The 25,137-nt window shown below is 46.2% G+C and overlaps 1 protein-coding gene across 1 annotated transcript; it reads right to left on the bottom strand.

Moving 5' to 3' along the window:
- Positions 1-615: 615 nt before the first annotated feature.
- Positions 616-25,120, bottom strand: MCM2 (minichromosome maintenance complex component 2). Its single transcript, XM_077325394.1, has 17 exons — positions 25,028-25,120; positions 21,108-21,364; positions 19,576-19,766; positions 17,350-17,525; positions 16,103-16,366; positions 14,423-14,642; positions 12,810-13,017; positions 11,034-11,168; positions 10,049-10,240; positions 9,252-9,345; positions 8,327-8,577; positions 7,498-7,624; positions 7,167-7,279; positions 6,343-6,585; positions 5,521-5,703; positions 4,036-4,191; positions 616-1,550 (listed from the first exon to the last, which is right to left on the bottom strand). The coding sequence occupies exons 2-17, from the start codon at positions 21,111-21,113 to the stop codon at positions 1,440-1,442; spliced, it is 2,670 nt and encodes an 889-aa protein (XP_077181509.1). The 5' UTR covers positions 21,114-21,364; positions 25,028-25,120; the 3' UTR covers positions 616-1,439.
- Between the last annotated feature and the right edge of the window lie 17 nt (positions 25,121-25,137).

Here is a 25,137-nt window from a genome sequence, read left to right as displayed (position 1 = left end):
ACACAGGCAGGCGTAATGGACAAATAAGTGATTTGACTGAAGGCACAGCAAAGGAGATAGAACTCGGTACTGGACCAAGCAACTGGTGACGAAGTCTGAAATGTTTGTTGTTTGCCAATAAGTCACAGCTGACTTGCGGCTACCCCTCAGGGGTTTTCAAAACGAGATACAGTTATAGGTGGCTTGCTGTTGCCTGCTTCCATGTCGCAACCCCGCTATTCCTTGGTGGTCTCACATCTGGATACCGGCCAGGGCCAACCCTCCTTCGCTTTCGAAATCTGATGAGGTCAGGCTAGCCTGGGCTATCCAGGACCGTTTCCACCCTGGGGCTGCGGTCTTCAGTCTGACTCAGGGCAAGCTGCACCGCCTCTTCCAGCTCCCACACGGGGGAGCATTTTGCCCGGCGTACCTTGTCCGCCGTAGATTTGTGCTCCTGCATGAGAGCCAGGCCAGCAAAGTTCCCAGTGCAGAAACAGTCCAGGTCAGGGCAAGCTAGAAATTCTTCCTGCCCCCCATCAAGGCAGACACAGCATGTAATTTATCCATGCTATCAATGAAGGCTTTGGACACCAATACCTTCCCCCATCTCACAACCTCACAGAAAAGGAAAAGGTCTACACAACGCTGTTGGTTTCTTTATTTGCAGACAAGAATTTTAAAGACATTAATGTTTAAAAACCAGAACTTTTATTTTCTCATATTAAAACTTATCAAACCTCTCATCTTTCGGCTGGACTGGACACGCCACAGCACAGCACAGCACAGCAGGAGAACAAAACAAAAGAGTGCAGACTTCAAAAAAGAAAGCTGGCTCTATCATCCTTTCACTCAACAGCACATGAACCACCATGCAACCTATGACTCAGTGACACAGGACCTGTGAGCAGCTTTTGGCATTCCAATCAGACACCAGAAGCGTTTTCCATGCCAAATGCTTGAAGCCAAGTCCCCACATCACTACTGTGTGGAAGATGCACGAGCTGCCTCCTTATCAGGAACAAACAAGCACATCTTCCAAGAGGAAAACATGTGGGCTCAGCTTGGACTTCCCAAGCATGAGGAAAAGGGGACATGACTCACGCATGCTTCCTTTCCCTTTCCCTGCTCAGGCTATCCAAAGCTACTGAATTACAGAAAGAATAAACTGATCTACTAAGCAACTCTTGACAATAGTCTGCCGTCCAAATAGGCAGATTTCAAATCTGGAGCCAGCAGAAAGTATTGGGTTTTACCCAATGAGCTCAGCATGAAGCACTGGGCATGAAACCCCCCAGGGCCATTCTATTTATTTCATGCAGAAGTTCCTCACAGAACAGCGGAGTTTCTAGGTCTTTCTTGCAAGTTTTTGAAGGGGATGGTTCTGTTTTTCCCCTGCATCACTATGCGAAGCACAGTTCCACACGGTTATTTCTCTGCAGCTACTCAGGAATTCATGACCTTCAGAATGCCTGCAGAATCAGCTTCCGCTTCACATCACGGCTAAACCTGTTCATCTTGAACAGCTCACTGTCGTAGAAGGCAGAAAGGTTGTGGATGTTGATCTGGCGAGCCTGGGAGGAGAGGGAAGAGACAGAAGCTAAAACCCCCAAGGCTGGTTTCTCCCACTAGCACAAGGTACAGGATCTCAGCAGAAAACAGACATTAAGGGGTAGAAACACTGGCTGGGGTACCACTGGAACTGTACTGACTTGGCATTTGCCTCTTCTCATGTTGTTCTTGCCATTACTAGATTTCAACAACCATTAAGAGGCAGTCCAGCACACTCTTTAAACAGGCACCTGCACAAACAAAGCCAGGGGGGATGTACCTGGCTGGTTTGAAGCCTGCCTTGGGGGAAGCCAACAATGCTGTTCTAATCAGAGTTAGGCCCTTGTAAATACATTAGTCAACTGGAAATGTAGAAGAGTTGCTTAATTAATCCAGTCCTGGAGGAAAAGGAGGGGGAGACATCCTCCATGCCTACTGAATCTCTCCCACAGGTAGGGTCACCAGAACCCCTTGTAGAAGTAGGGGTCCCCTGATCACTGATGAGTTGGCCAGCGGGGGATACTTAACTCGCAGAAGAGGGAGGCCCACACAATGTGTATATGTCAATGACCACATGACCAGAAGTGATGTCATATTTATTTTTTTATAAGTTGAGGTGATGCTTTGGTATGGAAAAAAAACTATGGTAGACACCAAATTTACCATGTCATTTTTGTCCAAATTCCAGAATACAGACCTGACATAATGATGTCACTTCCGGGTCACATGGGCAGTGATGTAGACACTTCTCTGTACATAGGCTGGGTCTCCCTCCTGTTTTCAATAAGTCTGCCCTTCATCCTCACCAGTTGCCTGCCAACTATCTACAGACTTAACCAAAACTGAACCAAAGGGATTGGAAAGTGTGTAGAAAATATGTGGCTATAAAAGCTTCTAATTAACATGGCTTAAAAATCATAGAATCACAGAGTTGGAAGGGGCCATACAGGCCATCTAGTCCAACCCCCTGCTCAACACAGGATCAACCCAAAGCATCCAAGAAAAGTGTGTATCCAACCTTTGCTTGAAGACTGCCACTGAGGGGGAGCTCACCACCTCCTTAGGCAGCCTATTCCACTGCTGAACTACTCTGTGAAAAGTTTTTCCCTAATATCTAGCCTATATCATTGTACTTGTAGTTTAAACCCATTATTGCATGTCCTTTGCTCCACAGCCAATGGGAACAGCATCCTGCCCTCCTCCAAGTGACAACCTTTCAAATACTTAAAGAGGGCTATCATGTCCCCTCTCAACCTCCTTTTCTCCAGGCTGAACATTCCCAAGTCCCTCAACCTATCTTCATAGGGCTTGGCCCCTTGGCCCCAGATCATCTTCGTCGCTCTCCTCTGTACCCTTTCAATTTTATCTACGTCCTTCTTGAAGTGAGGCCTCCAGAACTGCACACAGTACTCCAGGTGTGGTCTGACCAGTGCCGTATACAATGGGACTATGACATCTTGTGATTTTGATGTGATGCCCCTGTTGATACAGCCCAAAATGGCATTTGCCTTTTTTACCGCTGCTTTACGCTCAGCGGGGGAGAATCTCCTGATCGTCCCTGGCCCTAGAGAAGCGCGCCTGGCCTCGACCAGGGCCAGGGCCTTTTCGGTCCTGGCTCCTACCTGGTGGAATGAGCTCCCGGGTGAGCTGCGGGCCCTGCAGGATTTACCAGCTTTCCGCAGGGCTTGCAAGACGGAGCTCTTCCACCAGGTTTTTGGTTGAGGCCGGGGTCAGCGAATGAGTGCCAGCATTCCCCCCCTAGCCTCCGGACCTAGTAAGTTAGATCTGCTCCCCACCCTCCCTGCCGCTCTGATAGCATGGGATAGGAATAATGAGAGCTTCCGCCATGTTGGGATTGTTTTAAAAGTCTTTTAATGGGTATTTTAATGGGTATAGGACTATTGTGACCCGCCACGAGCCTACGGGGAGTGGCGGGAAATAAATCTAATTAATTAATTAATTAATCATCATCATCATCATCATCATCACACTGCCTGCTCATGTTTAGTTTACAATCCACAAGTACCCCAAGGTCTCGTTCACCCACAGTGTTACCTAGAAGCGTATCCCCCATCCAGTAGGCATGCTTTTCATTTTTCTTTTCATTTTTCTGACCCAGATAAAAATAAACTCAGCTGAACTGGAAGAGGTACAAACTCATTGCACTTTGCATGTGAACAACCAGTGGCAGACAGGATTCACCATTACCCACATGGACTTCACATTTCAAAGAGTGCCCTCTCGTGGCTACCAAATGAATGCTGTATCTTTCTGGTCTATGCATGTTTAGCTCTCTTCCCATTAATACTTCCATTCTAGGACTATGTACGTAGAGACTGAGGGGGAAAAAGCTAAGGCAAAGAACTCCTCACCCACTTCTAGGCACTCAAGTTCTTTTTTAGTCCATGTCAACTACTACCAACATCCCTGCAGCTCCTAAGTGGAAAGGCTTAGAACAGGCCAGGTTCAGGCTCAGAACACACAAATGGAAAAGGAGAAATCCTGTACCTTGTCAACCAAGTCTTTCTCCGGAACCTCAATCGTATCCTGCTGAGCACCATAACGGTTCCTCTGATACATCACCTGTTCTGAGACCAGCTGTTTCAAAATGAAGAGCAATAGCTCGTTGTTATCCCGCCTGAAGGCGAGGTACCGGGCAAAAGTCTGTGGGGAGAGTAGAAAGCAAGGTCGAGAGAGTCACTACAGTCAGTGACATTTTGCAAAGAAAAGATAAAAGCACATTCTAACACCCCCTCGATCTCTGCTTCAAAGCTGAGGGAACAGTCCTGTGCCACCAAGCCATTATTCATATAAGGCTACCTTCATAGATGAGCCATCCTACGAAGAAGCAAAACTGGGATTTTCCTAGAAGGCTAGCAGTGAGAGACTAAGAGAATGGCACCCCAATTTCAGACCCCCAGGGGGCTTCCCAACATTAAATGGCTGAAGCACGTATTAGTGGCAAGGCTCAGGCAAGCAAGAGTCCTTCTGGGCTAAGCATGACACAGAAACCAGAATGGCCTTTCTGAAGTAAGACATGGGGCCAGTAGTGAAATCTACTATCTTTCATCTGTTGTGTGATAACAGTCTATAGGAGAAGCCACCTCAGATTTCCACCTGCTTATAAAGCAAGAACTGGGAGGATAAGGGGCAGGGTCTTTTCAGCTGGGGTCCCACAGATGCTGGGCTCTCTTTCAAAGGAACCCAGCAAGAGTCCAACCCATTGCAATGTTTGAGGGAGAAGACAAAACCCTTTTTCCTTTGCTTTAAAAAAATATTGTTAATTACCCATGACCAATTTCTAAGCCCCCCCCCTTTTCTGGGGTATGGGGGGACGTAGGGCTGCCAGCTCTAGGGTGGAAAATTCCTGGAGATTTGTGAGTGGAAGCTGATGGCAGGGATATTAGTGGGGTATAATGCCATAGATTCCCCCCCTCAAAGGCATCCCCTTTCTTCACTACCCCCCGCCCCCCAGCCCTGCTCTCAAACTGTATTCTTGTGCTCCAGGGGGCTGATGACAAGGGAGGTCTGATATGCTGGCAACCCAAGGATAGGCCCTAGATCTTAAATGCACTGGCCTCAACCATAAATCTGGCGAAAGAGCTCCATTTTGCAAGCCCCGTGGAACTGTAACAACTGCAGCAGGGTCCACAGGTCTCCCTGGAGCTCATTCCACCAGGTCAGGACCAGGACCAAAAAGGCCCTGGCCAAGGCCAGGTGAACCTCTCTCGGGCCAGGGATGTACATTTTGGGCCAGGCCTCGGCTCCCAGTCTTCCAAGATGGAAGTTCTGGAAATGATGGGCACTGGAACAGCTCCTGAGGGATGGGAGATTCTCAAGAATAGAGGGGAAGGAAAAGGAGGCCTACCACAGAAGGGGAGAAATCAAGAAAAATGGACCCCCTCATTCTGCACATGGAAATTTTGTTCTGTTCCCACACGTTTTGACAGGACCTCATGCCTATGCAACTTACAGAAAACCATCCCCACACACCTTTCGCATACTCCTCATAACACTGAACTTCTGCGTGTCGATGAAACTCTCCAGCATGACTCGAATGGCCATGTTGACATCGTCTTCCATCACGTAATCCCGCAGGTGCATGCGGGCATGGGCCTCGGCCATTCGGATCATGGATTCAATGTGACGGACTGTGATCGGGATACTTCCAGTCGCCTAAAGAAAGAACAAACGGAACCTAAAGCACAGAGATTTCCTCCCTGTGTTGCGTTGGCATCTTTTTAGGCTTGCAGTTCCAAAAGTAAATTCAAGTGGGAGCCATGTTGGTCTGAAGTAGCAAAACAAAATTGAAGTCCAATGGCAAGTTTAAGGCCATCTGAAGAAGTGTCGTGTCCCCATGGGAGCTTCTACCTTGAATAAAACTTTGTTGGCCTTAATAAGGTGCTATTGGGCTCAAACTTTGTTCAGCTCCCAAATATGTAAAAAACCCCTGAGAAATAAAACTAACATCAGCCAGATAAATAACCTACAAGAGACTGGAGAACTTTACTATTCAAGCAATGCCAAGAACCAGGGAGAGGGTGCCATCTGCTGTCAGAAAAGAAAAAAAAAAGCCAAGAAGGACATTGCTTCTCATGCCTGCCGGCTAAATTAGTAAATAAGCTTTTAAATAAGCTCCAGGCAACAGCTCGAGGCAGGACTGGTATAGCTCAATGGTACAGTATATACTTGGCAAGTATAAAAGATCCTTAGTCCCATTCCTGGCACCTCCAGTTAAAGCAATTCAGCAATGGACCTCTGCCCCCTCCCTCCAACACAGCCTCAAAGTCCTACACCCCTTGGTGGTCACTTTACCATTGACTCTTTTCTGAGTTCACTGTACATCCTGGCCACTTTGTCCTGGTCCATCTGGTTGAGTTTGGGATGGACTTTCTCCTTGGCATAGATAACGTACTTCTTCAGGACCTCCTGAGGTATGGCCTCTACACCGTAAGTATTAGGAAGGACTATCTCTTGAGAGCCTCCATTCACAACGTCCTTATTGTTGGGGTGATGCTTGATGTGGCTGCCAACCACAAACCGAGCCAGCATCTCATCCTGCAAGGGGAGTCAGGAAAGAGAACAGCAGCTGAAGTCACAGAATTGAGGGACATCAAAATACGTATAAGAACGCATAGGGAGAGAAACACTAGGCTGAAACCCTATGAACAGCTTAGCTCCATGTCTAAGTGGCCTGCAATTCTAAATGCAATTGGGTGGGTGGGGGACTACAGCAGCACAAATAACTAGCTCTCACATGACAATACCCGCCCTGTCAGGGTGTAGTCTCCCCCATGCATAATTTTTAATTGATTAATTATATTTATATACAGCCCTCCCTTGTGGCTCAGGGCAGTTTACAATTTGACCCTGCCTTTCCTCCACATATCTCAGTGGCAAATACTCTTTAGTTTAGATCTAACAGCTTTGCAAGGCGGTTTGTGTCGACAGTGTGTGACCGGCCCAACATTACACAAGAATGTCTCCTGTGTTCTCATAACCCAGACCTGACTAACCTGACTCCAGCAGGCCACACTGACTCCCCTTCCCTGCCTTCCATAGCCTGGACAGTGCAAGAGGGTAGCCATGAATGTCCTTAAATCTTGGTCAGGTCAAAAACTTCTGGCCAGGTCACATACCTGCACAGGATCCACCGCGTCCCTGACGACGCACAGGACGTCAAATCGAGAGATGATGGGCTCTGTCAGATCAACGTTTTCTGAGAAAGTCAAGGAGGGGTCATAGCGGCCACCTACGGTAAGAAGGATAAACACATTTCAAAACAGCTGCGGAATTCAGGCTTTCCAATAATGTGTGCCTTAGCCCTGGTTCTTCTGTACTTATTACAGGCAAAGGCGTCATTCCCCAAGACCTACTTACAGAGAGCAGAGGGGGGAAAAGGCAGGGCAGTTTCCATTCGGTGCCAAGGGGCAAATGCTTTTCCTTGCCACGATCCCCCAGTGTACCTACCTATGGGGTTGGCAGCAGCAATAACCGTACAGCGCGCTTGCAAAGATGTGACGATGCCCGCCTTTGAGATGGAGATGCTCTGCTGCTCCATGGCTTCGTGGATGCTGGTCCTGTCCTGGTCATTCATCTGAGGGATCACAAAGGCATTCAAGTGCCTGCTGGCCGAAGGAGGCTCACACACCCAATAGGCAGAGGCTGAGCATTGAGCATGTTCCAAACAACCTTCCCTTCACATGGATGCTGCTCTCCAAGGAGACATGAACAGAAGTTTTCACACCAAAGGGCCCAGTGATGGGTTTAAGGATCGTCAAGGGCAGAAAGCACCAAACTGACTTCTTTGGACACTAGTTAGTGCTGCCTGACTTTACCGATCCACCCCTAACCTGCGCAGCTGTTTCCACATCCAACCCTGAAGTACAAAATCCACCATCGCTTGCTCATTTCCTTTGCATCCCAGCTGCCAGGTTCAGAAGGACTGCACTAAGAAGAACTGCGTTTTTTCATACCCTGCTTTTCTCTACCAAAAGGAGTCCCAAAGCACTTAAAAACACCTTTTCTTTCCTTTCCCCTCAACAGACACCCTGGCTGGGTGGGGCTGAGAGAGATCTAAGAGAACGGCACTGTAAAAACAGCTCTGAGAGGACTGTGACTGGCCCAAAGTCACCCAGCTGGCTGCATGTGGAGGAGTGGGGCATCAAAGCCAGTTCTCCAGATTAGAGTCTGCCGTTCTTAACTGCTACAACATGCTGGCAACCTAGGCTCTGCTATCATTCAACGTCTATCCCAGACTGTGACCCAAGCTCCGCTGTGTGCCCCCATCAACACTCACCTTGTCAAACTCATCTATTAAGCAGATCCCCCTGTCCGCCAGCACCAGGGCACCTGCCTCCAAGGTCCACTCTTTGCTCACTGGATGCCTCTGAACGTAAGCGGTGAGGCCAACGGCAGACGCACCCTGGCCGGTGGTGAAGATGGCTCTGCTGGACACTTTTTCCACGTATTTCAGGAACTGAGACTTGGCTGTCCCGGGATCCCCACAAAGCAAAACGTTGATGTCACCACGGACCTTGTGTTTTCCACCTGTAACAGGTAAGACCAAAAATGAATCCAGTGAGGGAGGGTCAGCAAATTTTAAATGCTGGTGCTGCCCTCAAGTGGAACAGTAAGTTACTGAGTATATTAACGTGAAAGATAAACTGAATGCAGAATTTTATACTATTGATGCCTGTCTTCTCACTGTTCCCAGGGTCAATTATCTTTAGGATGAAGAGTCCAGCATCATCTCTAAGGATCCTACAAGAGAAACTAAGAGGTGCATCTAGATGGACTAAGGGAAAAGAGAGTGAATGGCTGTAGGTGCCATGCTATGCAGAGTCCTAAATTCACTGAAGTCAATAGACTTAGAAGGGTATAAACATCCTCTGTTTAGGATAACACTGTATGTAGTCATCTAGTTTCTTAATGCAAAACCTTGGAATTTAAGGGTTCAATATGGTGGGAGAGAGGTTCTGCTGGTCTGTGTCTTCTGTAACATCCAGATTGGTATAACGAACAATTCCACCTCCCTGAAGTGAGATACGGGAACTGTACAAAAATGAAGGCTCCAGGTACTGATTTTTTCAAGCAACTATGGATCAAGATTTCTCTGGAATGTAATCAAACTTTAGCACTGTGTCACTGCAAGAACTCAGAGCATCCACAGAAAAACAGCACTGATCTTGCAGCTTCTTTTGTGAACTAGCACTTTCACTTACCTGGGTTTTTGGGTTCTCCTCCAAACAGGGCTAGGGCCAGGCCTCTTTTGATGTCTTCATGCCCATAGATGGAAGGAGCAATGCTAGCAAAGATCTGGAAGTCAAACCAGCAGGTCACCCATGGTGCTAAATGGCCAGCACTGTACATTTGACATGCAAGACTTGCAGGCTCCAAAGGAAAACTTCTCACAGCCCTTAAAGATACAGGTGTTTGCTCCACCATGCAAGGGGAGACTGTGGCATACAGCACACCTATGTGCCAGGGAGCTAGGACAGATTTGGTAACACCACACTGTGCTGACCTCAGTGAGGGCAAAGCTAAAGGTAAGATACCATACTGTCACCCCAGAAGCAGTCCTTAATGGAAGCCCCCAAATCCTCCCTCCAAACTGCACAGATCAAAGTTCTTTACAAGAACCAAATAACAGTTTCTGATCAACATAAAGAAGCTCCCTTAACTGCTTAGAGACTATATAGAACTGGATGGCCAATGTCGTGGAAAACAATTTATTTGCTCCTGCATAGGTCTTGCATACCAATTATAGTGGGGTCACAAGCATTTGCCTGGCTCAAGGAGCAAGCTCTTTAAACAGGTATCTCATTTTTGGAAGGAGTGATAGATAAAGGGTGACATACATTTTAAAGCATGCTTATTTATTTTTTTGACAGAAGCTGCAACTCCCAGTTGGGGTACCAAGATCAGGAAGAATCTTTCTTGTTCTTCCATTTTGGACATGCAGCTCCTTGCCCTAGGTTCAGACAATCAGCCCGATGGCAGAATTTGGAACCACCCTCACCTTCTCTCCGATTTGCTCGTCCTTGGAGAGGCCTACGATGACCTTCATATCCTCATCCGTGAGCTCCCCAACTGCTACCTTGTCGTTCTTCTTGGCAATGTGATTGGCCAGAATCACAGTGGCAAACACTGGAAACCCATTGGCAGTGTTCAAGGAACCATCGTAATTATTGTGATAGATTCCAGTCAGCTCCTGGGAGGCAGAGAGAAAAGGACGCTGCAAAGTCACAGTTGCTAGGGAAATTCCTGGGCATTCAAGGAACTGCAGAAACTTGGGTTCCCATGATGCCATGTACGTGACAGAGCAGTTCAGGAAACAAGCTGCCAAATGTATTGAATGTTGTTTACAGTAGTTACCGTAAGGCCTATTTTATTAAATGGAGCTTGTAGGATTAACGTGTCAAGAGGCTCTCCCAACCTATGAACCATGTGACTGCCGTTGCTTTCTGTAGCACTTTTGATAACAGCTGCAGAAGTTACAAAAGAGTGCATCATCCACAAAACTAACTTCGAACAACCCTGAATAACTAACTAACAGGACTAACCTTTGCATGGACAGCAAACATTCCTGTAAGTACTTCAGTCTCGTCCATTGCATTGCTATGGAGTTTATTCTCCAGGCAATGCATTTCAGCTCACTGAAAATCTACACAGCATGCCAGGAGCCTGTCTTCATGTCTATGGAGCCTACAAACTGATCCTGGGTCAGTAGCCAGCAATTCCTAGTCTGAGAGGGACTTTCCATGCAGAAAAAAAGATGGATGTGCAAGGGACGACAGCTTTTATTTTCAGCTACGTATGCAAAAAAAACCCAAAATAAATAACCCCTCCCCCCAAAAAAACAATTCCTGGATCAGTGTGAGAAGCTTTAGAAAGATGTACACCACTTTCAGAAGCAACTTTCCTTTCCAAAATGTTATGGCTGGGATCAACATTCTGGTCATGAACTTTCCGGCTGTCCTGTGTCTTTAAGACATAATACTTACGATCTCGTCTCCTGGCTTGCAGCTGTCCACCAGGTCAGCGAGTAAAATGGCATCCTTAGAGCGAGGGAGCCGGCCAGCTGCCACTTTCCCGGGGCTTTCCTGGATTTTAATGCGCTGGTAGTTCTGGTAGACCGTCTGGCGGGAGAATCGGTAGGCATGATTAGGAGGTTCAGAGTAATAAAGAAGCCTGCACTGATGACTGGCGCAGAATTACAGAAGGAAACTGAGCTCTCAGATTCCAGGATAGTCATTACACCGCAAAACTCGGCACTGGGCCACCATGTGATGCAACGCTGCAGGAAAGCATCTAGTGCGAACAGCTGATGTGTTCCATTAAATCACACTTTATTAGAGATACAAATGCAAGAGCAACATTTTAGAGGCCTGACTCTGGGCTGAAACCATACAGAGGCAATCACTATTCATAATGGAACTCTGTGGATTTAAAGCTATTTCAGGCCATTGACTCTAATGTCCAAACAATACAAATCCAAAACAGTAGGCAGCTTGTATCAGACTTGGTTTCAAACGTTTCAAAGGTATGAGCTGTATCATTAATTTGGCAGCCAGCAGCCTACTTCCCTGTGTGGGATCCACACAAGACGTGGTCTGCATGCGTGCACACCACAAACGTGAGGTTGTAACTCCAAGCTACCACTCTGGAGTATGTCCAGATGGAAAACAATACAGTCCCTACTGCGAGTCCCATGAAGACTTCCAGTCCCCCAAAGACTGGTGTCCACACAGCTGCCCATAAAGCATGGTGGTTGGCGATATGGATCGGCGGGATCACCTGACTTGTATAGCTTGGGCACAGAGAACCATAAAGAAGAAGAAGAAGAAGAAGAAGAGTTGGTTCTTATATGCCGCTTTTTCCTACCCGAAGGAGGCTCAAAGTGGCTTACAGTCGCCTTCCCATTCCTCTCCCCACAACAGACACCCTGTGGGGTGGGTGAGGCTGAGAGAGCGCTGATATCACTGCCCAGTCAGAACAGTTTTATCAGTGCTGTGGCGAGCCCAAGGTCACCCAGCTGGTTGCATGTGGGGGAGCGCAGAATCGAACCCAGCATGTCAGATTAGAAGTCCACACTCCTAGCCACTACACCAAACTGGCTTTCCAGCCCCAGCCCCATCAGTTGCTTGGCGAGGGACCCAAGAAAGGGCTGTTGCAAACTGTACCATCAGCTACAACAAGGGGAGGAAGGCAAGGCATATAAGGGTGCTAGCATAGGCTGGGACGTGAAACTGCTAAATTTAGTACAGGACACCTTACAGGAGGTAACAGCAAAACAGGGCACAGGACAAGAGTGACCAAGTGCAAGCACACCTGCCCTATCACCATTTGCAAATCACATGAGGTTCTCGTACCAGCAAGAGGCAATCTGTTTCCCTCAACGCAAAAGCCAACTTTGGATTTGTTCTCCAATTCTTTTAGCAATACCTTAACAGAGCCCTCATCTGGATAGCCTAGGCAAATGCAATCCTGTCAGATCTTGGAAAATAAGCAAGGCTGAGCCTAGTTAGTATTTGGATGGGGAGACCTTCATGGACTTGGGTGGTAGTTTCTCCAAGGAACATTAGGGGTCATGGCACGAAAGGCAGGCATTGCCAAATCACTTCCAAATGCCCCTTGTCTGGCTGCCCGACAATGCATGGATTTCCTGGCTACACACACCATACGAAAAAGAGAAAGTGACCTTAACAGACAGAATCTGAACAGTCTGGTTGCTTATAGCACCACGGTGGATTCCTAACCTTGTCCCAAGTGTGACTGACCTGTTCCATGTTGATGTCAAAGGGACCAACGGATTGGCACTCAGGGCAGGATCCAGGCTTCACTTCCTGGTTCTGAGACTGACAGAAAGGCCCCAGGATGAAGCTGCACTTGCTACAATTGTATTTGACCAAGCTGAGCTGGGGGAGGACCCCTGTGCAGCTTGTTACAACCCCACCAGTCCGAATCAGCTGGTTCAAATGAAGCTGCCTGGAAAAAAAACAAAGGCAAGAGCAAGGTTAGGTAGGCAAAGCAGCTAAGAGAAAAGTGATTACAATGGTCTCTGTGCTACTGTGGTAGGGAAAGGCAATGTCTGGTGCATAGAGAAGACAACCTGGCAAGGGGCAGCAAGAAGACTAAATCTTACCCTTGCTCTAGGCTAGAGATGTAGTTAGGAACCTTAGTGCTAAAGACAATGGAGGGAGGATATATTAATTAATATTAATAAAATGGGAAAATATTAAGGAAAATATTTAATATACAAGACAGTTTACCTCCTCAAAATCTATTGCATTCCTTTGCTCTCTTATTCATTCCCCCCCACAAATGCTGCCACTGAATGATCAAGCAAGTGGCTGACAAACCTGGTTTAAAAGCCCTGGTCACAGATGCAAGGATAACAGGATTAACCGTACGCCTGTACCTTTAAGGCAGGCTTTCTCCAAGGGGGTTTGGTGAAGCCCTGGGGCTTCTTGATAGCTCCAGAAGGATTTTACCAATCAGGTGGGAGGCAATTTTAAATATATTTTTAATTTCAAAAAATTATTGTAAGATGTGTGGTTATGATGGCCTCTCCCCCTCCCCCCTTGGCCAAAGTTGGGCTTTGAGGGGTTGGAAAGGGAGGACCTGGTCATATAAATCTTTGCTGGGTGAGGCTTGTCATGGTAGCGACTGATACTCTCATTTTAACTTAACTGCAGTGGGGGTGGGGGTGGCAGTGGGTGATGGAGCAGCAGATGCCCGCCTCAGCCTTGTTCTCATCCCAGGAGAGTAGGTTGCTGGGCCATTTCTAGCAATGGGGAGGGGGGGGGGGAGGCAGGAGTGTCTGGGCTATGTCACTTCTGATGACAGGTGACCTCTGGAGGCATGGCAGGGAAGTGTGGCCTGCTAATTATCATTTCTGGAGTTCCTCAAAGCCTGAAGAATGGTTCAGGGGTTTATCAATGGTACGAAAGTTGAGAAAGGCTTCTTTAAGGAAACCTTGTTTACTAGAAAGAGTAGGACAGAATAAAAATGATTCAGGAAGGTGCTTTTATAAAGGGGAATGTTATCCATGCACATTGGAATGTATTATATGTGTTGTACATATTAGACTGCTCTTACTACACTGTTGTCTATTTTTGTAATTCCATTTTCAGTAGTTCTTTGACATAAATTGGCTGATTTTCCCATTTGTGAATCTTAATCCTATTCCTTAATTTATTAGAGATCTCAAAACAGATGTGTCAAAATAATGCACTTAATTAATCAAATCAATGCAATCCGCCTCGAGTCTCAGTGAGAAAGGCAGTCTACTAATTCAATAAAATGAATAAATAAAGTAGGACCCAAAGTTAAAGAGAAGGCAGTCTTTCGTCAAGTGTCTGTCCTCGCTAAAGCCAAGCTGACCACTCACCTGAGTGACCGCAGCTCCTCCACCAGAGGTAAGTGGGAGATGCGAACGTGGATTTCCTGAGCAATCCGGTCATATTTGGGGTACATGGCCAGCACCACTTCCTTGGCTGCTTCATCAAAGATCTTCAGCATTTCGGCTGGGGCCTCAGGAAGGAAATAGGCGAGGACGTGTTCGCGGGCAGCCAGGTCTTCATAATTCACTACAAGGCTCTCCCTGTTCTCTGCCAAGAGGGGGTGAGGTGAGCTTGTGACACAACGCCCCCACCACTCCGTTAAAATACCGAAAGAATCAGGCACTGAATGAATTGCTCTACCTGTTAAATAATGCTATAACCTCCCAAGCAACACTGATGTTTGTTTTGTTACCCCATAAAAGGGACACCATATTCTAGTCTCTAATAACAGCATCAGCAATATGTAACATTCTGAATATGAGCTCAAATGTTGCCCTCGTTGCATAATAATGTTTGAAATAAAACCCGACAGTAAAAGCAGCAGACATGACAGTGCTATATAATGCATTACTGGTTGTAGTGAAGAGTTCATGTGGCGACCCATGAGGAATTCTGGGGAAGGGAAAAAACTCATTTTCCCCTCTCCCCCACTTCCCCTCTGCTCAGGACTATCCCCCCCATCTTAGCCTAGTTACCATTCCCAAGACTCCCACGGAACCCTGCAGCAGGTGCCTTGTGGTACGCTGCTACGGACATCCAAAACAAGAGACGCTTAACCATAGCAGCTTTGCTTTCTTCCAACATCTGTGCATGTGCAGATGTCAGGAGCAAGATTTCCCTTCCCCCATTTTTTCTACCAAGTTAGATTTTCTTCTCTAAACCTGGGGTTTTCCCCTGAGTTTGCAGAGCCCTCAACCACAGTACTGGCTGGTCCACTATGCAGATTTTACTAACGGCATGGGAACCTACCCTTGGGAATTTAAACCGTACAAAGGACCATTTAAACCGTACAAAGGACCGTAAGAACAACCTATATGAACAGTTACAGTCTTCTTCATGATCAGATAAAAATGACTGTTAGATCAATTATAGCTGTGACTAATAAGAACAGAAAGTCATTTTAGTATAGCAGCAATAATAATTGTGGAGTTACACGTGGGGATTATTCTATGAACAATATGGTTCTTAAATAAATCACCCATATGGCAGCCATGGAAAGAAGAGAAGTTGTACGCTGAACAACCAGTCAAAACGATGGACTAAAGGACTTTTATACCCCGCTTTTTACTACCGGAAGGAGTCTCAAAGTGGCTTACAATCGCCTTCCCTTCCTCTCCCCACAACAAGTAGGTGAGGCTGAGAGATCTAAGAGAACTGCTCTGCAAGAACAGCTCTAACAGAACTGTGCCTGACCCCAAATCACCCAACTGGCTGCAAGTGGCTTGTGGGGAATCAAACCAGTTCTCCAGATTAGAGGCTGCCACTCTTAACCACTACACCACGCTGGCTTTCAGGAGATGAACAAACTCTGGTACATCCTCTGACAAGTACAACGTTTCTTCTGCTAAAGGGATTTCTGACTGATGGGACCAACTGTAGGAACCCTTTTTCTATCCTCCCAATGAAAAGGCTGGAAAGTAGACAAAAACATTGAGGAAGTAGATAGCAATTGATCCAAGTAGCCTATCTCCCCATCATTCTCCTCCCCCGTTTCCATGCAGCTCTACCTTTGCACATGTCACTGATCCTCTCCTTGAAGACGTTGTGGCCATGGTCATCCACGTGTGTCTTCAGGAAGTTCTTGAAGCGGTGGTAGATTTCAAGTCGAGGGGCCGCCATAGACACCCACTCCCTCACTGAGTGCCCCTTCATGTCTTCCAGGTTCTCAATGCTCTCGATCATGTCTTCGTCCTCATCCTCTATGCCCTCGGCCGCTCGCTCAGCCATGCGCCTCTTCCGCAAAGGGCGATCCTCCTCTTCATCATCGCTCTCTGGAGGAGGGGGAAGGGAAAGCCAGGTCAGACTGGGATGTGGATATTATCCGCCCATAGCAGGCCAAGGGCATAAAAAAGATACTCTGCATAGACCCCCAGAAAACACGACTTGGTCTCATGCTTATTCTCCAACTCTCCTTGCCTTATAGTCAGGAGGGATGTCCTGTAAGTCAGGGGTAGTCAACCTGTGGTCCTCCAGATGTTCATGGATTACAATTCCCATGAGCCCCTGCCAGCGTTTGCTGGCAGGGGCTCATGGGAATTGTAGTCCATGAACATCTGGAGGACCACAGGTTGACTACCCCTGCTGTAAGTCACTTAGGCCGATCCCAAAACCCAGAGCATTCCTGACAGGTGCCCGTCTAGCCTCTGCCTGAAAACCACCACAAAGGGAAAGCAAGTCCTACCTACCTGCTAACCACTGTCAATCTACTCTTACCATCAGGATATTTCTCTTAACCGCTGAGCTTTTTCCCTCCTGTAACTAAAAGCCTGCTAGAATCTTGCCCTGCAGAAGCAGCAAAGAAGCAGCAAAGTGTGACGGCCCCCGAGGATGAGATCAGGTTCCTCCCCCCACCCGTCTTCTCTTCTCACTCATCTGCTGTGAACAGATCTGGAGATCCAGTCTCTGTGGCTTCGCAACCTAGATGAGCTCCCTGTCTCATCTGAGACTAAAAGCCGTGCCTTGCAGGCTCAGTTACAACTGCAAAGTGAGAGTCCAGTAAGACCAACTAAGATTTATTCAGGGTGTGAGCTTTCGAGTGCAAGCAAAGCTCACGCCTCGAATAAATCTTCGTTGGTCTTAAAGGTGCTACTGGACTCTGATTTGATTGTGCTACTTCAGACCAACACGGCTACCCATTTGAATCTAACTGCAAAGTGAATCAGGCCAGAGGGAACCATTTGTTGTGGGGGACACGCAATGAGTGGGTCTTCAAGAAGTGGGTTGTGTGTGGATGCAGCAAGTTGCAAAGACATACCATAAAGCAGACCAGTCCGCATGCGGCCCAGGCCACGGTCCATTTCACGGTCCCTCTGCCTCATTGCCCGCTCAGCTGCTTCCCTCTGACTGGCAGTCAGTTCCTCCAGGTCTTCATCATCCATGGCTAAGCCCTCCGGTTCATAGACATCCAGCTCTGGAATATGGCGGTAGTCCCTAGAGGCCCATAGATCTCAGTCAGTATGGCATGGAGACTTGGCCTCGATGGAACTCACACTTAACGTTCTGCGTTAGATGCCACTGTTCTCAGTTCAGGATCATCGGCCAACTCTATTCTATGTTAGAAATCTGATGTACGGCATTGCAGGAATGGTATATTCGCTGGCATTCAAAATACTGGCATATTTATTTAATAAATAGAATGTTAACTTGCTACCATGATGAGGTTAGGTTTTATGAGTGCACTGAAGCCAAAAAGATAGCTCACCTCTTTATTTGTTTGTAACAGGAAGAATATGCCGTGAGATTCAGACACATCACACATTGCTACAGACACAACTTCTTTCAATACACCACAGTCCCTGCGGCAAGGTATTCCAAGGACAACTCCCAAGTGTTTTCTTTCACTTTGTCTTTCTCTCTCATGCACATGTACCCACACACTCAGCAAGGGACGCCGACAGGGAAAATACCTTACTCTTCTAGCAAAACATCCTGCTTATATAACTCCTGTGATCTTTCAATAACCCTTTCCGCTGGCCAAGGAGAGCAGGGAGGAGACTGAATTTGGATTGTGCCGGTTCCTCGATTGTGTTTAGGATCTCTAAAGGTGGGAACAGCTGCCCAATTTTGTCGGATGCTGATCTGGGCCATTTATTTCTTTATCCATTAACAGCAATAAGCATTGCAAAAGTCTGTATTGCTCAAAGGGTCAGTTCTGGAGACAGACAGATAGACAGGCTGTTTAGGTGTGGTGGGGAAAAGGATCACACCTGCCTGGTCCACCTCCAGCTGCTATGCACAAGAAGGTCCAAATGCACAAGCTCACATAATCCTGCCACCTCTCAGTTTTCACTGATTGCATGATTTAAAACTATATACCTTGAATTTTCTGTATGTTAAGAGATATACATTAACGGCTAACAGGAGCAGCACAGGTTGTGGTGAAAGTGGATTGTGGGGTCCCACCTTCACATCTGCAGCCAGCAAGCTTGTCAAAGCCATGCCTGTGAGCATCAGTCAGTGTATTCTTCTGACTGCTGGGTTGGTATGCCAGTGACATAAGGAGGAAGATCCTATAACTAATGTTTATTTACATCAATATTTATTAACATCAAATCTTCAAGGTACAACATGGCAACAAAATCTAAACCTCATAAAAATTAATCAAGCAAACTAAGCTGTATGCTAATTCTAAATGGTAACCTCACAGACAGAAGGGGAATGCAAAAGGCACGGGCTTCTAGAGACCAGCAACTGTAAGTATCTTTCCACTTGTCCAGATGCTTATCTGTGCTCCTTAAAACGGCCTGGCTTCATCTTCTGATGAGAATGAAAATGCCTATCTGCATCCAGAACTATCTCATCTCACATAGCCCTGACCTGGACGGCCCAGGAAAGCCTGCCCTCATCAGATCTCAGAAGCTAAGCAAGGTGAACCCCAGCTAGTATTTGGATGGGGGACCTCCAAGGAATACCAAAGGCATGATGCTGGGGCAGGCAATGGTATATCACCTTCAAATGTCTCTTGCCCATCTGCCAGATAATCCTAGGATCTTCTGGCTATACTACAAATATGACAATTAATCAATAAGATCACGTTACATGTGATAATGGCCCATGGACTATAACTGCCCTGGGCGATATAAAAATCAAATAAATAAATAAATACATACATAAATAAATACATAAATATCAGGGCTAATATTCCTAAATATCTTTGGAAGGAAACATCATTGGAAGAGGAGAATTTCAAACCATTTTTGTGGTATTGCCAGCAATAAATCCTGGTGAAATTACCATCACTTCTGCGCCCACCTATTTCTGTTTGCTGTGTCCATCGATAAGATCCAAATTCAACCACAATATTTCAACTTTCAAAATGAACCCAAGCCGTTCAGCCATGGAGAACTTTGCCCTATGAAGAGCACTGGCACCTTGGCAGCGCACTGCTTCTAGACTAAACCCTGTACCCAGTAATCAGATCTACCAAGCCATCACTCAGACTGCCAGCCTCAAAACGCGTAAGCACAAGCACCCATCCTACCGTTCCATCCCATCGACAATCAGCTCCTCCCCCTCATCATCTTCTTCATCAGGGAGGCCTTCAGTCCCCAGAAGGCCTTCCGATTCATCCTCAAAGGGTGGCAGGTCTCTCCCCGGGCTAGAAGTGAAGGCATCCCCCCGCCGAGAACTGCGTGCAGGGCTGGTGGCCACGTTGAGCGACTCAGAGGAGTCCTGAAGAAACAGACAGTGACAAGTTTAAGTGACAAGTGGGAGAGGGCAGGCATTCTATGGGTAGCAATACAAAAAACAAGGCAATTTTCAAAGCATGCACAGCAAATTAAAATGTACCATATATAGGGATGCCAGCTCTGGGTTGGAAAAAAATACCTGGAGAATTTGGGGGTGAAGCCGCAGCAAGAGATAATATTGCAGGATATAATGCTGTAGAATCCACCCTCTAAACAAGCCATGATCTTGGCTGCCTGATGAGCAACTGTAATGGCAGAAGATCTCCAGGTTCCACCTGAAGGTTAGCAACTGTCAACCAGTACAACTCCAGCTGCTTTCTTGGGATCCAGCTTCTTCTTCTTTTAAGGCAGGAAATCAACAGCCTAGTTCTCATGGGAAGTATTTATTTACTTTGTTTATAGCCCATCTTTCTCTTTGAGGCTCTTTTGAGTAAAGTTACAAGGAGACCCATGGCTGGGATGGCTGTCCTGCCTGGAGAGTCAAACTAGGCCCAAGTCTCCATTTGTGCCATGAGGGTCACTAGGTTAGGGACACTGAGCCTGTCACTGTCTGTTTAAACCACCTCACAGGGTTGTTGTAATAAGGAAATGGAGGAGGTGAGTTCGGTACATGCTGCCTTGAGCACCTTGGGAAAGGGAAATAAAGATGTACTTGGGGTGGCCAAACTTTGGATCTCCAGACGTCCTTGGACTACAATTCCCACGGTGGCAGGGATTCATAGGAATTGTAGTCCATAGACATCCAGAGATCCAGAGCTTGGCCACCCCTGGATGTTCCCGTTCAAAATATAGTGGAGGGTTTATAGGCCTGAGAGCAAGACTCAGGAACACGCACATACACTAAGAGACGCTTCCCAAACACGCTAGTTTACTATGCTAGGATTCCGGGAGTTTAGTGTTTGTGTTTTTTTAAGCAGAGGAACTGTGAGCTCCCTCTGCTGTCTGAAACTGTACAGGCAAGAATTCGGCCATGATACAAATTCATGCCTAAGTTTAAACAAATGGGAAAATCTTCCCCGAACTCCGAGGGAAGAGTTTAAGGCGCTGAATCTTAAAATCAGACTCCCACCCCAGAAAGCACCCCCCTCCCCGCGGATGGTTGCAGATCCCGGAGCTGAGCAACGAAGGAAAAGGGTTTTTTTAAGGGACAACCCAATCGTCTGGCCAATGCCTGGAGCACAATGAACTTGGAGGAAAGGAGCCGTGGTATGGGCGGGGTGGGCAGGGAGAGAACACCTCCCGGCCAGGAACGGGGAAATTCCACGCAAGGTAGTTCCCTTGACTCCCCAGCAGTAGGGTAACGCCAACAGCCGCGCACACTTACCGCCATCTCTGCAGCAATCTGCACAGTCCCTTTCGGCTACAGCAGCAGCAGTCCGGATTCCGCGCGAAATAAAAATCACGTGGTTGAAAAGCCCGCGAAAGCTCATGAATAATGACACGCCAGCTACTGAATATGCAGATAAGGCGGAGCCTCTTCTGTAAGCGAACGTCGGAGAACCCGGTCATGAATATTAATCGCCCATGAATGACGGCGGAATCGTGACGTTATCCGGACGGAAGGCCAATAAGCTTGACAAGCTGGAAAAGAAAGAGATGAGCGAATCGGGTGAGGCGCGGCCCGATCCTATGCCTGTATAGACGATCCTCGTACTGTTTGTAATTGGAGAACAAATTTACAGTCTAGTGGCGCCTTTCAGACCAACAAAGTTTTGTTCAAAGTAAACTTTCGGGTGCATGCGCACTTCCTCAGACACAATTGTACTTGGATTTTTAATTTTGTTGTCGCTCAATCACAACTGATTTATGGCGATCTGTAGAGTTTTAAAGACAAAAGACATTCAGAAGTGGTGTGGATGTGTGTGTGTTTTTCCCCCAGAGTAAGTATGCACTGCATCAGGCTCCAAATGTGCATGAGATTGCATCCCAGAAGTGCAGTTGATTTGCATGGAGGTTCCAATGGCATGAATTCTGCAAATAATTCAAGTGGGCATGTAGCCACGTGGGTCTGAAGCAACCGAATACAAGGTGCCGAGTCCAGTGGCACCTTTAAGGCCAACAAAGTTTAATGCTGGGTACAGTAAAACAGGAATTCCTAAACTAAGGGGCAAGTTAGAATCAAGTAACTTGCCAGTAAAGGGCAAGTTACAACCAAGATGCATAAATAACTGGGGGATTATAGTTGAGACTGGATTAATGCGGTTGGTAAAATCTGTGGATAGCAGTAAATTAACATACAAATACACAAGTTAGCAAATAGATATGATGCTGAAGTTTGAGTCCAGTGGCACCTGCAAGATCAACAAAGTCCAATTCTGGGTATAAGCAAGAATTGAGAGCATGCATAGATTTACACTCTTTCAGATACACTGAACTGACAAGTTAGTTTGAATGTCAGGAGAAAAAGAAACTGGTGGGTGTTTTTCTCTAATCAGGGTCATTTCCTTGAGAAAGACGGTCAGGGCCAAAAAAAACCTCATTATTGTCATTCTCCTTATCTCTGCAGCCTGTATCTGATGTTTTGGAGGGAGAGTATGAAAAGCATTTAATTGTGTGCCTTTACTCAGTCATAAATTCCATTGAGTTCAATGGGTTTATTGCTGAGTAACTGCATAAAGAGTTGCAGCTTCCTACTGAAAGCTACTGAGGGGCCTAGTTTCTGTGGCCTGTCTTTGTCATTCCTGATTGCACCACATCATGTACAAAAGAATAAGAGGACACATCTTTTGCTTCTTCCCTTTTCTATTGAATTCTTCTTTGAAACTCTTTATAGAAGATTACCAGCAGAATGCTCTGGAACATTAACCCTCCATTGGTTGCTGAATATTACCATTTTAAATACCAGTGTGTTCATTCATTATTTTAGATATAAAAACTCCAGCCCACATGAAGAGAGGAGTAGGAAGATGTTACAAAGACAGGCCAGTAAAAATCCAGTCAAAATACCTCGCTCATGTTTTATTAGACTTTAAGTATTCCTGTTTAATTTTGCCCCACTTTTGAATATCACATTTCTCGTCAATGAACCTCCTAGGCTTTTTGCTTGGCAGCTAGTAACTTACTTGCCTGTCTGTTTGAATGTGTCTTTGCTTTGCTTCTGTGTCACACCATAACACTGAAGGGAACAAAAGGAATCGCATTCCAGCTTCCTCCCCTTTGTCACATGTCAAAACTGCTCACTGATTCACATTCACATGTCAGCTGCTCACCCATAATCCCACAAGTTCCAGTGTGATCCACAAACACATTGTGAGAGCACCATCTCACAATAACACATTTGGAATAAAGGTATTTAAGGTAACTAACAATAGCAATGATCTAAATCAACACACCCAGATAAAAAAAGTGTAAAAATGTAGTGATAAGGTTTAAGGTTTAACCAGGACCAGTTTAAGGTTCTGGTAATCACAATCACAATAAGGTTCAAGGCCATACACAATCTGGGCCCAGAGAAACCGCCTCTCTACCTATGCCCCAGAGAGAGCACTACGCTCCACTACCATCAACAAACTGGTGATCCCTGGCCCCAGGGAAGCTCGACTGACCTTCACCAGAGCCTGGGTTTTCTTTGTCGTGCCCCCCACCTGGTAGAATGAGCTCACAGACAGCATCAGGGCCCTGCCAGAGCTAAAACAATTCCACAGGGCCTGCAAACTGGAGCTCTTCCACCAGGCTTTTCAGTCGAGGTAAATTAACCTGCCACCAACCAGTGCCCAGAGACCACTCCTACTACTAACTGCACCCATTGAAGAAAAACTGAATCCACAGTGCAGTTGTTGAATGTTAAATTGAAGTAGCAAAACCAAGTTATTCTATACTATACTGCATTATGAAAGTTGATACAAGTTCTTACTGTTAAAAACATTATGCATTCAAACCAAGACGTTAGACTGTACCATATTGTGAACATTCCAATGTAAACAGCCCTGAGCCACAAGGAAGGCGGTATTATAAATATAATAAAATTAAAATAAATTAATTAATTTTTGAAAACCAATTTTTTTTAGGGCTGCCCTGCATGAGCTTGACAAAAGTCAAATGCTTCCCCAAAGGGAAATGACAGAAGCAGTCACAACTGCCTGTAGCTAACCCATCCACAGTGTAATCACAATCTATCAATTCCCCATCCCTGTTCACAAATTACACACAAAAGCTTATACATTGAATTTTTGTCTGGGTCTTAATGGTGGCCTTGGACTCAAACTTTGTTTGAACCTTACATACAAAGTTTTATCTGAGTTAATGTACATCAGGAATTGCTATATCAAACACCGAATATGCTACATAAAGACTGTCAAAGGAAATAAGTTAATATGGTAATTTTACAGGTGAGGAACATAAAGCCTGGGACACATTTAAGCCACGGTGAACGAAATCAGGAAATTTGGGAGATCTTTTATATCTCAGGGAGATTTCGCAGACCATGATCTACCTTTTGTCCATCCTGCTCTAAAAGACATTAACATGAGACCCGGGCAAACTTGAGAAGGGACCCATTGTTTGTTGACAAGAGCACCCACTTTGCATATAGAAAGTTCAAAGTTCGATCCTTGGTTTCTCCAGTTAGGTAGTAAGTGTTGGGGAAGACCTCCGCTTGAAGCCCTGGAGAACCACTGCCAGCCAGAGTAGATAGTTGACCTTAATAAGCCACTGGTCTGACTGGCTGTAAGGCAGCTCTGAATGTTCATATGATTAAGGAGGGAGTGGCCAGTCTGGGTACCATCACAGGAAATGAATTTACACACAGTAAAGTCTTCTTCAGAACAAATATATCCCCATAACCCAAGGGACTAAGCCAAACTGGAAAGTAAAGGCACCATAACATCTTCCCAATATTTCCAGTCTTGATCCCTAGCTACGCTTCTTCAGGTGGCTAGATAATTGGTAAGATTATTCAGTGCAGTCAAGCCTTGCTTTGTTTATGCCATCAGAGCTGAAGTTTTTTTCTACTTTGCATGCCTGTGGTATAAGCCTTATTTAACTATCGATGGAGGAGGCAAGAGATAAGAATACTTTCGTATCCCATATTAATCTGGATTCCAAAAGTGTTTTGGTAAACAGAACCTTGAGGGCTTGCTGCGGCAGTAAATATGTACTCTGGATGGGGCAAGCTGAAGGGCACTTTTGCATAAGATCTATATGCAGATCGTAGGAATCTTACAGCGTTTAGTGCTGTGCGGTCAAAAAGCATGTCTCTCCTTCGCTGTCACCGAGTGCCTATACTTTCGAGCAGAGGTTGAGTACCTGCTCCTTTAAGGCCTTGCCGTTCCTGTCCTGTCGGTCCCGCCCCTCTGCTTCCTCCATTGGCTCCGTCGATCCTTTTGTTTCTCTTTTGAGTAGGACTCTTTATTTAG

The sequence above is a fragment of the Paroedura picta genome, chromosome 3 (assembly GCF_049243985.1).
Source record: "Paroedura picta isolate Pp20150507F chromosome 3, Ppicta_v3.0, whole genome shotgun sequence".
Lineage (NCBI taxonomy): Eukaryota > Metazoa > Chordata > Lepidosauria > Squamata > Gekkonidae > Paroedura > Paroedura picta.
Note: the sequence above shows the minus strand (reverse complement) of the source record. Positions and strands in the feature narration are given on the sequence as shown.